Source organism: Malaya genurostris, chromosome 3, assembly GCF_030247185.1.
Source record: "Malaya genurostris strain Urasoe2022 chromosome 3, Malgen_1.1, whole genome shotgun sequence".
NCBI classification, from domain to species: domain Eukaryota; kingdom Metazoa; phylum Arthropoda; class Insecta; order Diptera; family Culicidae; genus Malaya; species Malaya genurostris.
In genome coordinates this window covers 194,194,078-194,207,048 of record NC_080572.1, presented here as the reverse complement: position 1 = coordinate 194,207,048, position 12,971 = coordinate 194,194,078, and the positions used below count along the sequence as shown (strand labels likewise).

General features: G+C 36.0%; 1 protein-coding gene across 1 annotated transcript in view; it reads right to left on the bottom strand.

Annotated features, from left to right (window-relative positions):
• The window catches only part of LOC131436389 (uncharacterized), a 53,502-nt gene extending 46,774 nt beyond the window's left edge, over positions 1-6,728 (bottom strand). Inside the window, exons 1-2 of the mRNA XM_058605093.1 lie at positions 6,490-6,728; positions 6,189-6,416 (exon numbers count right to left, since the gene is read on the bottom strand). Of these exons, the coding sequence (XP_058461076.1) occupies positions 6,189-6,339 (151 nt within the window). The 5' untranslated portion in view covers positions 6,340-6,416; positions 6,490-6,728. The remainder of the gene's footprint in view (positions 1-6,188; positions 6,417-6,489) is intronic.
• Between the last annotated feature and the right edge of the window lie 6,243 nt (positions 6,729-12,971).

Sequence of the window (12,971 nt, the reverse complement as noted above, 5' to 3'; positions counted from 1 at the left end):
ACATTAAAATGTTTTTAATCAAACTTTAAAATAAAAAATGAAACCAACACTACACAGTACTCAATCAAAAGGAAAAGAAAAAACTTCTACCTTGAAATTGTTGTCTATCTCCGTTGTGCACTGCCGTGTAGATCCTCGTTGCTCTAGATGTTCTTGTTGGATGCTGATTGTTGGATGTGATGCTACTGCTACCTGACATCCAGCACCACTCGATTTCCGATTTACTTTTGTCTTCGCCAGCTGCAACCAGCGCAGGTCACCGGTGTATACCTGCGTGTTGTATGGCAGTGGAAAGACCGAGTTGTCTTGTCTCCTTCTTCCTTGTGCTCCGCACCGATATGCTTCTGCACCGAAGTGCCTTCGCACCGGTGTGCTTTTGCACTCTCCTGCTTCTGTGTGCCTTTGCACTCTTCTTCTTCAATGTGCCTTTGCACTCTCCTGCTCAGCACTTGTGGCTGTATATTGTGGCCTGGGTAGAGCTTGGGAAACGCCCTTTGTTGTTTCCTTCACCAGCTTGGCCCAGCACTAGGGCTCTCTTATGCAGCACGATTTTACGTTTTAACGGCTGCTGCCAACAGGTCTCTACCTGTAGTTCAACCGTTGTCGTATTTAACGCGTGTAAACTAACCAGCGTTATTAAACTGTACGCTTCTATACACAACCTTCTCGGTTGAACGGCTATTACTGAATGAAATTCAATACCTTTGGCTTCCATGGCTTTAAACACTTGATATTCCCTCCTCTTCATAAAAATTTTTATGACATCATTATTTCCACGTAATTGCTCAAAATTTTCCATCTAATAATGATTATTCGATAACGAAAGGCTGTTTAACATCATAACTACATGCGTACTATGGAAAAACTTTTGTATATCATTTATATTTTACCCTGGCTTTAACAATTTTGGTCGTTCGCCGGGGAGTAAATCCTATAGAATAAAGTTTAAGTTCATACAAATGTAAACTTATTTCCATCACCTTGAGTCGACAGTTTTCTCAATTTACATAAACAAATGCACCTTGATTGTATGATTTCGTCAATTCAGATCAATGTTGAGAATACTTGTTCCCCCTCCCTCTTGTGAATATTTGTGTGAACCTCACTTAGTTGCTAGAAATATGCTCACGATCAATTTTCCCTTCCACTTTCCATGTTCGGGGCACTTGCTACACTTCTTCACCCTCAAAATAACCTAATAATCTATTTTGATTTAACTTCTTTTTTGTCAGTGAACTTACTACAGATCTCCTCCATGATTACTCTGAGTAGTGTAGAAAGTTCCTGTGTTTTAAAAAAAATATCGTGCATGTGCCAAACTTGGTGACGATTCGTTTAGTTGTTTCGTAGTTATGCTGAGACTTAAATACACTCGCGTTCATAAGCAGATAAAGATTATTTTCCCTGAATTCCACGGCAAAATGGAGCCATATCTTTTAGGATTATTTAAAGAAAATTGAGATGCATTCAAATTAACAACAGCAATATTATTTACTACGACCTTGAAATTTTTGCCACTCTCTTGTTTTACAAAAAATGGGAGATGAAAATTTATTTTCAAAAACCCCTCCTTGTATTCTAAATGTCGATTCTCTTCAAATTATATAAATTTCGTCATTTACCACCTCCCCCATCCACCCCAAACGAATACCCTAATCTTCAAAAAGTATCGAATCTTGTAAAATTAAATAAATTTTTTCATGACCCCTGTTAAGAATACTTGCTACGTTCCCTCCCCCATAAAAATACCCGTACAACTATCTCTGAAGAGCAAAAAGTATCTTTGCCAAGTGTGATAGCAATCCGTTCAGTAGTCTCGGAGTTATGTCGTTACATTACCCTTTTTAAAGGCACTTGCTACATCCACCCTCCATATATATCATATCTAGGGTATGGGAAATGTTTCCATGGTCTTCAAAAATTATATTCTTTTCAAAATTTATGATTTTTTTATGTCCCCCTATTAATGATACTTGCTACACTTGCTCCCCTATAAAAATACTTTTATGACTATTTCTGAAGAGCAAGAAATACCTGTACCAAATTTGATAGCAATTGGTGCCATAGTTCCGGAGTTATGCCGTTACAAACATTACACTCCCGTTTTTAGAGGCACTTACTACATCCACCCCCCACCGAATATCCTTATAATCATATCTGAGTTGTGCAAAAAGTATCTATGGTCTCAAAAAAGTACCGATTCTCGTCAAATTAGATATTTTTTAACGACTACCTTTGATAAGGACACTTGCTACGCTCCCTTTCCCCATGAAAATATTTTTAGAAAAATCTCTGAAGAGCAAGAAATACATGTGAAAAGTTTGATAGCAATTCGTTAAGTAGTTCCAGAGTTATGCCAGTACAAACATAAACCCCCCCCCCCCCCCCTTTTTAAAGGCTGCTACATCCATCCCCCATTAAATCATATCTACGGTATGCTGAATGTTTCTAAGGTCTTCGATTTTCGTCAAGTTATATGAATTTTTTCATGATCCCTCCTTGTTAATGACACTTGCTACGCTTCCTCATCCCATAAAAATACGCTTATGACCATCTCTGAAGACTCTGAAGAAAATATTTTTATAAAAATCTCTGAAGAGCAAGAAATACATGTGCCAAGTTTGATAGCAATCCGTTCAGTAATTCCAGAGTAATGTCATTACAAACATTACAACCCCCTTTTTAAAGGCACTTGCTACGTCCACCATATATAGTTATATATAAGGTATGCAAAATGTTTCAATGGTCTTTAAAATGTATCGATTATTGTCAAATTATATGAATTTTTTCATGACCCCCCTTGTTTATGATACTTGATACGCTTCCTCCCTATAAAAATACTCCTTAAACCATCTCTGAAATGCAAGAAGTACCTGTGCCAAGTTTGGCAATCCGTTCAGTAGTTCCAAAGTTATGGCGTTACAAACATACAAACTATATATATATATATATATATATATATATATATATATATATATATATATATATATATATATATATATATATATATATATATATATATATATATATATATATATATATATATATATATATATATATATATATATATATATATATATATATATATATATATATATATATATATATATATATATATATATATATATATATATATATATATATATATATGTATATAGATTTCTATAATTTTTGAATTTACAAAATTTTAATAACATAAGTTATCAATGTCCACTTGCCAAACGTGCACAAAAAAAATAGAAAATTCTTTCAAAAATTCGTGAGAAATGGTATAATATCATTAACTTATAACCAAGAAATTTTGCACATAATTAAAACAACAATGAAACAAATCAATAATTTATTCCACCTCAATTTCCTCAACCTTTAAATTATTCCAATTACTCTTGTTTTGAGAACTTACGAATACAGGTTTAAACTAAGTTGTACAAGCAGAAAACATTATTAGAGGCTAAGTTCAAGGATTTTTATTTAGCATTTTGGTTATAAAATGAATGACCAAATCGACCATCTTGAGCAACATGGACAAATATGTCTCTCTCATATTAGTTAATTAAAAATACTCATGGTTTATAACCATCCACAGTTAGTATCAGTCTGTTTGATTAGCGAACAAAACGAGTCGTCAGCCCAAAGCACTCAATCAATGAAAATATTCCGTATCTCTAACATATGTGTCGGTTTTTCACGATACGCTTTGTGCGATGATTCGTTAAATTCATATGTTTGAATTTTTGTGCGCCTCATTTTGGCTCTGAATTTCACCTCTTTGCTCGTTCATATCAAAAGCTTTGGAAAACATCAATTTTAAGTTATTTTTTTTTTTTTTTTTTTTTAATAATTATTTATTGGAATATGAGTTAAAATTAAATTATTAAGATTCAAATTGGGTGTTCAGCCACAAGTGGTGACTTTTCAGCCCTATTATATATATGATTTGGTTATTACCATGAGGACATTATTTGCTTCCGCAATTCTGAGATTTTTGTGTAGGGAAAATTCTGTTTTAAGTTATTATTTTATATCTAAAACTACTGAAAATTTTATGACTATATTTCCGATTTTATGGAACAGAAATAAAGGAGTGTATCAAAAATAAGCTATCCTCAATCATTCGTGTTGTACGCATGTGTTATTTGTGGCGGTTTTTTATGCTCAGATCACAGCATGCTGTGCGTTTGGCTGTCAGCTTTCGTTTGTTTACTTGTTTGTGCGGTTGAAATACTGCGTTTTCAAAATGTCGCGTATTGAAAAGGAAGTGAAAATTAAGGTTCTGGACACATGGCTAAGTAAGAAGGGTATTACTGTGCGAAAATGGGCGAAGCGGCTTGGAATTCATCATGGCGCTGTTAAAACCTTCATTAATAAGTTTAAGAAACACTATTCTTTGGATGAGCTACAAGGAAGAGGCAAAAAACCCGGTTCTTCAAACCCTAAACTGGACCAGAAAGTGGTATTTCTAATCATGAAGAACAAATTAATGTCAATACGTGATTTGTCAAAAAAGCAGGAACGAGTGTCGGAATGATCCAGCGTATCAAGAGGCGAAATCACATGAAGACCTACAAAAAGCAGAAAATCTCGAAACAAAGTGTAGAACAGAAGAAGCGAGCAGCAACAAGAGCCCGGAAATTGTATTCGCGTCTTTTACAGTGTCCGGATGCATGCGATTTCCGGAACTACCGGAACTATAAATGCAGAAATCTATCGATCTTAGTGACTCCAGAAGAGAATGCTGCCTTTATATAAGAAGCATAGTATTCACTGAATCCACCAAATTGTCATCAGCTTCGACCCATCGAACGTTACTGGACAATCGTGAAGAGGGTCTTCAATAAGACTGGTAAGCCAGCTGGGAACATGTAGGAGTTCAAAAAAATTTTGGACTCAAGCGTCAAAAAATGCGATGCAACACTTGTCCGGAACTTGATGAAGAGCGTTCGATCAAAAGTTAGAGAATTCGTGAAGAAATAACTTCATCCGGTTTTCATTATGCTCAAGTTTAACCTCGTGCAATAAAGGATCAATTTTTAGTTTGAATCAAATATCGTTTTTTATCATAATTTGAAAGAAAAAAATGTGGATAGCTTATTTTCGATACACTCCTTATGTTGCTGCCTGAAAAGCAACCCGATAGTAAAGTTAGTCGTATTCACGATAAAATTACTTTTAATTGACATGATTGATCTGATAACTTTGATTCATTGAGTAGTTTCCCACATATCTACATAAATAAACTTGTCATGAACTCGTTTGCTCTGAACTTTTCTCAGATAGATTTTAGTCGGAGCGAAATAAACTAATGGCAACTAGTCGTTTACCTGTGGCCAATTTTGAGTTTACTGTCCACTTAAATTGAACTAGTGTCCATTTGTGGGATGTTGGGACCACAACGGGAATTACTGTTCTAGATAAACACAGCTTTGGTAAGTCTGCATCTTTTGTTCTGGATAAATACAGCTTAGATACACATTAGACCAATGTACGAATGAATAACCACAACTTGAAGCGAATCGAGATTCGCGGTTTCAACAACATTAGATATACTTCATACCAGGTCTGACTATGTGAATAAATTCGACAAGAAATTTCCCGTAAAAGTTTTCACGTTCGATGCCAGAAGCACTGTCGGCGACGCCAGAATGGAAATACATTTCCCGAGTTTCCCTGCTTTTTGTTCTTTGCTACAACCACACATGGAACAAGCGTGATCTCAGTCTTGCATCTGTGGTCTCGGAAAATAGTTGAACCGAAGAAAGAGAGCAACTGCGCAGAAGAAGGAAACGAAAAGTTCTCGGAAAGGAAAGAGCCTGTGGCAGTGATTGTATTTACAATGAAAGTTGTATGCGATTGAGGACTGGATAAAGCCACGTGCTTGGATGCATGACACGCATAAAGGTAGCAAAGAACGGCACCGATAAGGAAACGTTCCCCTGGTCATGATTCCCCATCGAATAAAATATGCATGAAAAAATGTGAAAAACGACGAACTCGAGAAACTAAACAACTTTTAAACGATCTTTTAAACTTAAGAGGCATCATAATTTAGAAGACTGCACTCGCATTAGCCAAATGAGAATAAATAATAAATAAAATAAGTCATTTGGCATAAACATTTAATTGCAAGAGTATCTTTTTTCGAATCTGTACACTTTTCAACGCATTTCTGGTATAGACCCGTAACTTACCTTCCGGTGCAACGGCATCAAAGTACTTCTGTGCAGCAGATTTTTCCCCTCCGACGTCGATCATTTTGGTACGAACTTCAACCGCTAATCCGACGATAATCAGCAGGATTACGGCCGCTAAGCTGCTCATTTTCCCTACTACCCTTGGCATTATTGCTGCTACTCGTACACTGGCTGAAGCAAAAGCAACTTTCCGGATTTCGCAGTCAGAAAAAAGATCTCGCTTCTCTGTTTTGCGAAGACAAGAAAAAAAACTCAATTTCCACTTCTCGGAATCAAATCTGCTTCGGTACGTGCTTACTTATTCCGCCAGATGAATCCAAATGGCACTAGTTCTCACGCACTTTAGTTACTCGTCGGATGGTTTTTCCAACACACGTTCTGGAAGCGATTCTTGTTGGGGGATTATCCAACCGCTTTTAGACTCAAATGACAATTAATCTACTTTTTGGCTTTTTCACTTTGTCACGACTTCTCGGTATCCTCGGTAGCTTCTTCTGGTGTACACCCGAAGGCTTCTAACGGTCTACTGGAAAAGGAAGCAATTGAAGCTCATATAAAAATTAAATCTTGCTTAAACAATTCAGAGCCATATAACATTTCCTAAGTGCCCTTGTGTAAAGCAATGAAATGAATCGCAGATTAGGCAGCAGGAAAGCAGATCCAATTGGGCGATATCAATTGCCAGTTGATTGCCGGCGAACGAGAAAGGGTTGCAGCGCCACTGGAAGGATAGTCCTTGATCCACATCAGGCTTCCATCTGGCATGATTTCGATATGGTCGCGGGATTCAACAAGGAACAAACGAACATGCATGACTTCATCCCTGATTAAATACGACTAATTGGCACCTATCAGTGGTAAGCATTTATGGTTCGGATTATCAGTAGCAGTCATAGGTACATTTCTGGTGCAAAACAAGATACGGGTCCTGGCAGATGGGGAACAACGATGTGGCACCTGCCGACAACAAAAACACATTCCTGCTCGCTGCGTTCACTGCAAGTGGCGTCGGTGGATGACCGGATCTAATCATAACGGGCGGTAGGATTTTACCTTCCGACAAACTTCTCCTGCTGATCCCTATTTGTTATCATTGTAGGAATTTATTTATTCATTCAGCCCTAATTTTCGATAATTCGAATTAATCGAGGAAGCAGACGACATTTTGAAGAAATATTTGACATCTTTTTGGATTAAAATTCTTTGAGCATTATCAAAGATTATCTATTTTATTGTGTCTACTTTATAACTGGTCGCAACACAAACTGATTCGTCGAGGAAAAATGCTTATGAAATGCTAATGTTGAAGATTCAAAATGGAGCCCATTTATTGTAGTTGGAAAAAAATACGAACAATTTGGTTCTGGTAAAATCTCAAAACCTCATCTCTGTCGCATCTTCTTTCACTTTTCTTCTCTTTATCAACTTTTGCTTGATAATTGACTAGTACTGCTCAATTGAGCGGCTTTGAGGGCTGCTGAGTGGATTGATGTTCTTGTCAAAGAAGAAATTTATTCCGTTGTATATACTACTGTAGCACTCCTTCGCTATTGCGGTAACATGCCAAATTATGCCAAAAAAGTTACATTTCAATTTACGGAAGAATACCTATTTTCAGGAACTCTTGCTTGTACATTCGAGCATCCTGAGTCGAAATTGTCACAAAAATCTGGGTTTTTCGTCCACAGCGGTAAATGTCTTGCAACATCATCAGCTTTCTAGCGAATTTATTGACGAAAATAAATCTGAACTTGCCAGGGAATAGAAGTTTTTACAGTGCCTCCCTATTTTTCACGAGGTAGCCGAATTTACAGCTAGTGTTCTTATTGTATTGCCCTAGTATCCAGAAACATTATCGTACAATAATTTGTCAATATTTAAAATATTTATATTGTTTTCTGTTACATAAACATGTATACTCCTTTTTATTAGATTGGGTGTTTTTTGGTTTGCTTTTTCAATAGAGGTTACTCTATTGTCTATAAGTTGTTTTGACAGTGTAAAGTGACGTCATTACTCAGTATTGTTTGGCAAATCATCATTAATAGGTTAACTCCCGAACAACGCTTCCAAATAGTGGAAATTTATTTTCTTTATCAGTATTAAATTTAAACCGTTTGTAGAGAACTTCGTGAATTTTATGGTGCATATAAAATCGTCCATCTGAGACCACCATAAAGAACTTAATTACCAAATTTAGGTTTACATTTACTCCATTGGATGCCAAACCATCGACAGGAATGAAAAGAGTGCGTACAGAAGAAAATATTCCGGTCGTTCTGTCAAAGAAAACGACAACTCATCGATTCGTCGTCGTGGGCAAGAAGTTGGACTTTCTCCATCGACTCTATGGAAAATTTTGCGTTAAGATTTGGGTTTGGAAACATCAATTAATCGCTTAATCAATTGGACGAAGCTCCGCTTTTTTACCGCAGAACTATCTTCAGTGATGAGGCACATACGCTAATAAGCAAAATTGCCGTATTTGGAGCAAAAATAACCCACAAGCCGTTCAATAATAACCGATAAATCCCGATAAATTTACTGTTTCGTAAATTTACTTTTCTGTTTTCCTGGAAATTACTTGTGAACAGTTTTTCGGTTTCAACTTTCTAGCACTAACACTCCATTAGCTACTAGCATAATTCCATATCAGCTGTTATTCAAAGAAGGGCGAATCTAACATTGACAGCAAATGGAGAAAAACATCAATGAATGTTTGGATTTTGGTTCAGTTCCTATTTAGAAATTATTGTATATTCTCAGATAAATTTTTGATAAATCGATGAACTGTTGGTTTATCTTTAAAAGGTACATTTTATTCACTTTTCCTCTATATCCATTGAATGAATCAACATAAAAAGAGTTTCTCCCTTTTTCGATTTGTTTACCCTCGCGCATTTTTCGTGAAAAAGACTGATTTTCGCGATTAAGACAAATCTGCGGGTAATTTTATCGTCTCGTTTGCTTTTTCCAGTAGTAAAAAGTTCAAAAACCATCCAAACTAACGAAAATAAATGGTTTCGCAATTCCTTTCTAGCAATTCAAGTATCGACCTGTTTGTTGGCTTGGAACACGGAGGACGAAGCTTACGTGAACTAATGGAATGACAGTTTTTAGGCAAAATTTTAGGAAATCTGAAATTCAAGATGGCGACGTCCGTTTTCTTGACATTCCTTCAAAACCCTTACAATATGGGTATTTTCGGAAAGAATTAGATTTCAAAACGATCACAAACATCTTGCTTTTTTGGTACCTACACACCAAATCTGTTCTGAAAATATCCGTGTTGTGAGTATTTTCAACGAATATCAATAGAGCGGAAGTGATCATTTTGGATTCAGAACGATCATAAACATCGTTTAAAGGCTACACATCAAATCCTTTTCGAAAATACCAACATTGTAAGGGTTTTTGAGGTATATCAAGAAATCGGAAGTCGCCATATTGAATTTCAGAACCTCAAAAATCGTTTTCCGGCATCTACTCATCAATCTTTTTCCAAAAATACCCATATTGTTAGGAGTTGTAAGCAATATCAATAAACCGGAAGCTGCCATCCTGGATTTTGAAACGAGCGCAAACTTTATTTTTCGTGCACTTACTCTTCACATCCGTTTCGATTCGATGAACGGTTTCCACATTCATTACACAAAACTTTTTTTACGAAGTAAATTCCAAATAACGTAAACCTTTTTTACGAGCTACCTCTTTTTACGAATCTCCGTTTAGTTCGTAAATGGAGGTTTCGGTGTACATATTTAGGAAACCAGTGTCACAAAACTTTTTACAGAGTGATGAAAATCATAAACTTCAAAATTAATGTAATTTTCATAATATTGTCCAAAAATTGAAGGAATTAATTATTCTAATCAAAATTCGGGCTTTTCATTTGTTTGAGAACAAATTATTGCCAAATTAGTTGTTTTAAGTTCACTTGTGCATGCCACTTTGACAAACTGGTTGCACTGAACTGCAGAATAAGTCACAAAAAGACAGAGTTGAGCGGATATTGTGTTTTACGGGAATATTTTTTATTTATAAACGAAACGGATTGGACAAAAAAATTCTTGTAATGAATATGCAATATCATACATTTTAGAAGGGACATTGCAATAACATATTGAAAAACCTGTTTTAATCCACCTAGTGGTGTAATGATGCCTTTCTCATGTACATATAATATTGTGGTATTCTATTCAAATTTTCTCTTCGATTTTTGAAAGAAACCAAGTGATTGTTTATGCATAACATACAGAATAAAACAGTGCTTTGATTGCGTAAGCCATCCTTAATTAAGAGAACGAAATGGGTTCACTATTATATGCACTTCCGGCACCGGAACCCGAGAACCGGTATATTCGAAGTCGGTTCGTACGGCCACCAACTAACATGACACACAAACTCTTCTAGTACGCACCCTATAATTCCGGAACCGGAAGTCGGATCCGGATGAAATTCAGGAATTCCGTATGGGACCAAAAGACCTTTCATTTGAATCTAAATTTGTGGAAATCGGTCAAACCATCGCTGAGAAAAGTGAGTGAGATCCATTTTGGTATATATGACCACTATTTCCGGTACTTCCGGAACCGGATACCGGGAACCAGGATAGCCGGAATCGGTTTGTTAAGTTGCCTACTGATAATGACTATCGATTTGTGTAGTTTTGAGACCAGTTTAGGAATTTTTTTACGTTTTTGTTTCGCCGGTTTAAGTGACGGTGTACAATATTGAACACACTTTACCCTATAATTCCGGAACCGGAAGTCGGATCCGGATGAAATTCAGGAATTCCGTATGGGACCGGAAGACCTTTTATTTGAATCTAAGTTTGTGGAAATCGGTCAAACCATCGCTGAGAAAAGTAAGTGAGATCCATTTTGGTATATATGACCACTATTTCCGCTACTTCCGGAATCGGATACCGGGAACCAGGATAGCCAGAATCGGTTTGTTTAGTTGCCTACTGATAATGACTATCGTTTTGTGTAGTTTTGAGACCAGTTTAGAAAATTTTTTGAGGTTTTTGAGTTGGTTTCACAAGTTGGTTTGATCTATGGTTAACGTACTAAATCAAACGTATCGTAATACACAAACCACTGACACTAGTAAGCTTGTTTTACATTTAATTCTTAACAACATTTGTCGTGTGAGTATTCTTCTATTCGAAAATGACGGCATATCAATAAAAAATTTAATGTTTGAAGTTCTTCAAATCCACATACATACTTTTTATGAGAGAAAAATATCAGCAGTCAAGTTGTGTGTGATAAATTATTATTTCCCAAACTAACGAAACCAGTATTCGATACGAGAATCCCCTTCAATTATAAACTTGTTACAATATGAAGGTCCGGAAACAGTTATTTGTGTCGTCAACTCACCTCTTGAATAGAGCAATTATGCAAACTCACCACGATATGGTAGCACAGAAAGGTTGAACAAATTGCGTACAATGTTGCGAACAACATTTTGTACTACATTCTGTGAAAGTTTTTTTTTTCTATGCTATAAATAGAGGAGTGGGTAGTAAAATAGAAAAACACTCAGCAAACACACGAGTGGAAGGTAAAATACAATTCTTCCTTTCTTCATGCTTATAAGTAGAGTATTCTCTCAATCTCATATATCAATATTAATACATTAATTAGAGTGGCTCAAAGGGTAAGATAAAAATTGATGTGTTTAATTAGGATGAAGGTAAAATTTTCAATTATTGATTTGTTTGTGATATTTTAGTGCTAATGTGAATCATATAAATCTGAATAATTAAACGTGAGTTCTGCAGGCAGGAATTGTATGGTTATAATTGCTTTGCTATGCATAAGCGTTTCACAGATCACTTGGAAGAGCTTAATCTATGTTGGTGTAAAATTAAATTGGTTTAAAGCCAGATTTCGATAAATTCCACTGAAACCTATACTCAATTATTTTAAATCAAGGAGAATATTTGCAGCTGATTATTCACTCGAACATTGTGTTTCATCTGCCACGAGAAAGGTAGCAACATAACCCGTGATCAAAGCAGCTATGAATCTAGTTGAACTTTTCATGGTAGCAGCTTGGGAGCGGGTCATTTCGCCGAAAGGGTCACTTCGCCGAAAAAGCTTTTATATCTCCGCATGTGGCACAGCCACATAACCGAAGCCAAGATGGCTCGGCGACACAAAGCCATTCTACTCAAAGCTGGGTTTCCTTGTTTCAATTAGGTCCGAACGAGCGGTAGCATACGAACAAAACGATGTGGCGAAGCCGCATTAGATATTTTTCCATCTGCACTCAGTTATCGGAAAATTCTGCAAACAATTGCCTGATAGCTACACTAGTAGAGTTAATAAGTTATTTTGGGAATTCCGTTCTGAGGGCCATGAATAAACCTACAAAAATTACAAAGTCTCTGGATCATATCAGAAGTACGATTGTAGGTCAATGAAACGGGAGTAAACATAATCATTTTTTATTTGTCTTTTTTTATCAATTTCAATTACGATATTAAGACTAATGACGAATTCGACAAAATTATCCTTTCGGCGAAATGGCTTTCGGCAAAATGACCCTGATCCTAGCAGCTTATCGATGACAAACAATGCAAGCAACTGAAATGAAGCATAAAGTTATAACATCAAAAGACCCGAGTATAATAATTGTTTAAACTAGTTTTTTTTTATTTAAAAGATATTTTTTATTCAGGCCTATTTGCGTACAAGCTTTACGTGGCCGATTGAGCCGATTTTTTAAATAAATTTTTTTTTGAGTTGGATCTCGTTCTCATCCTTT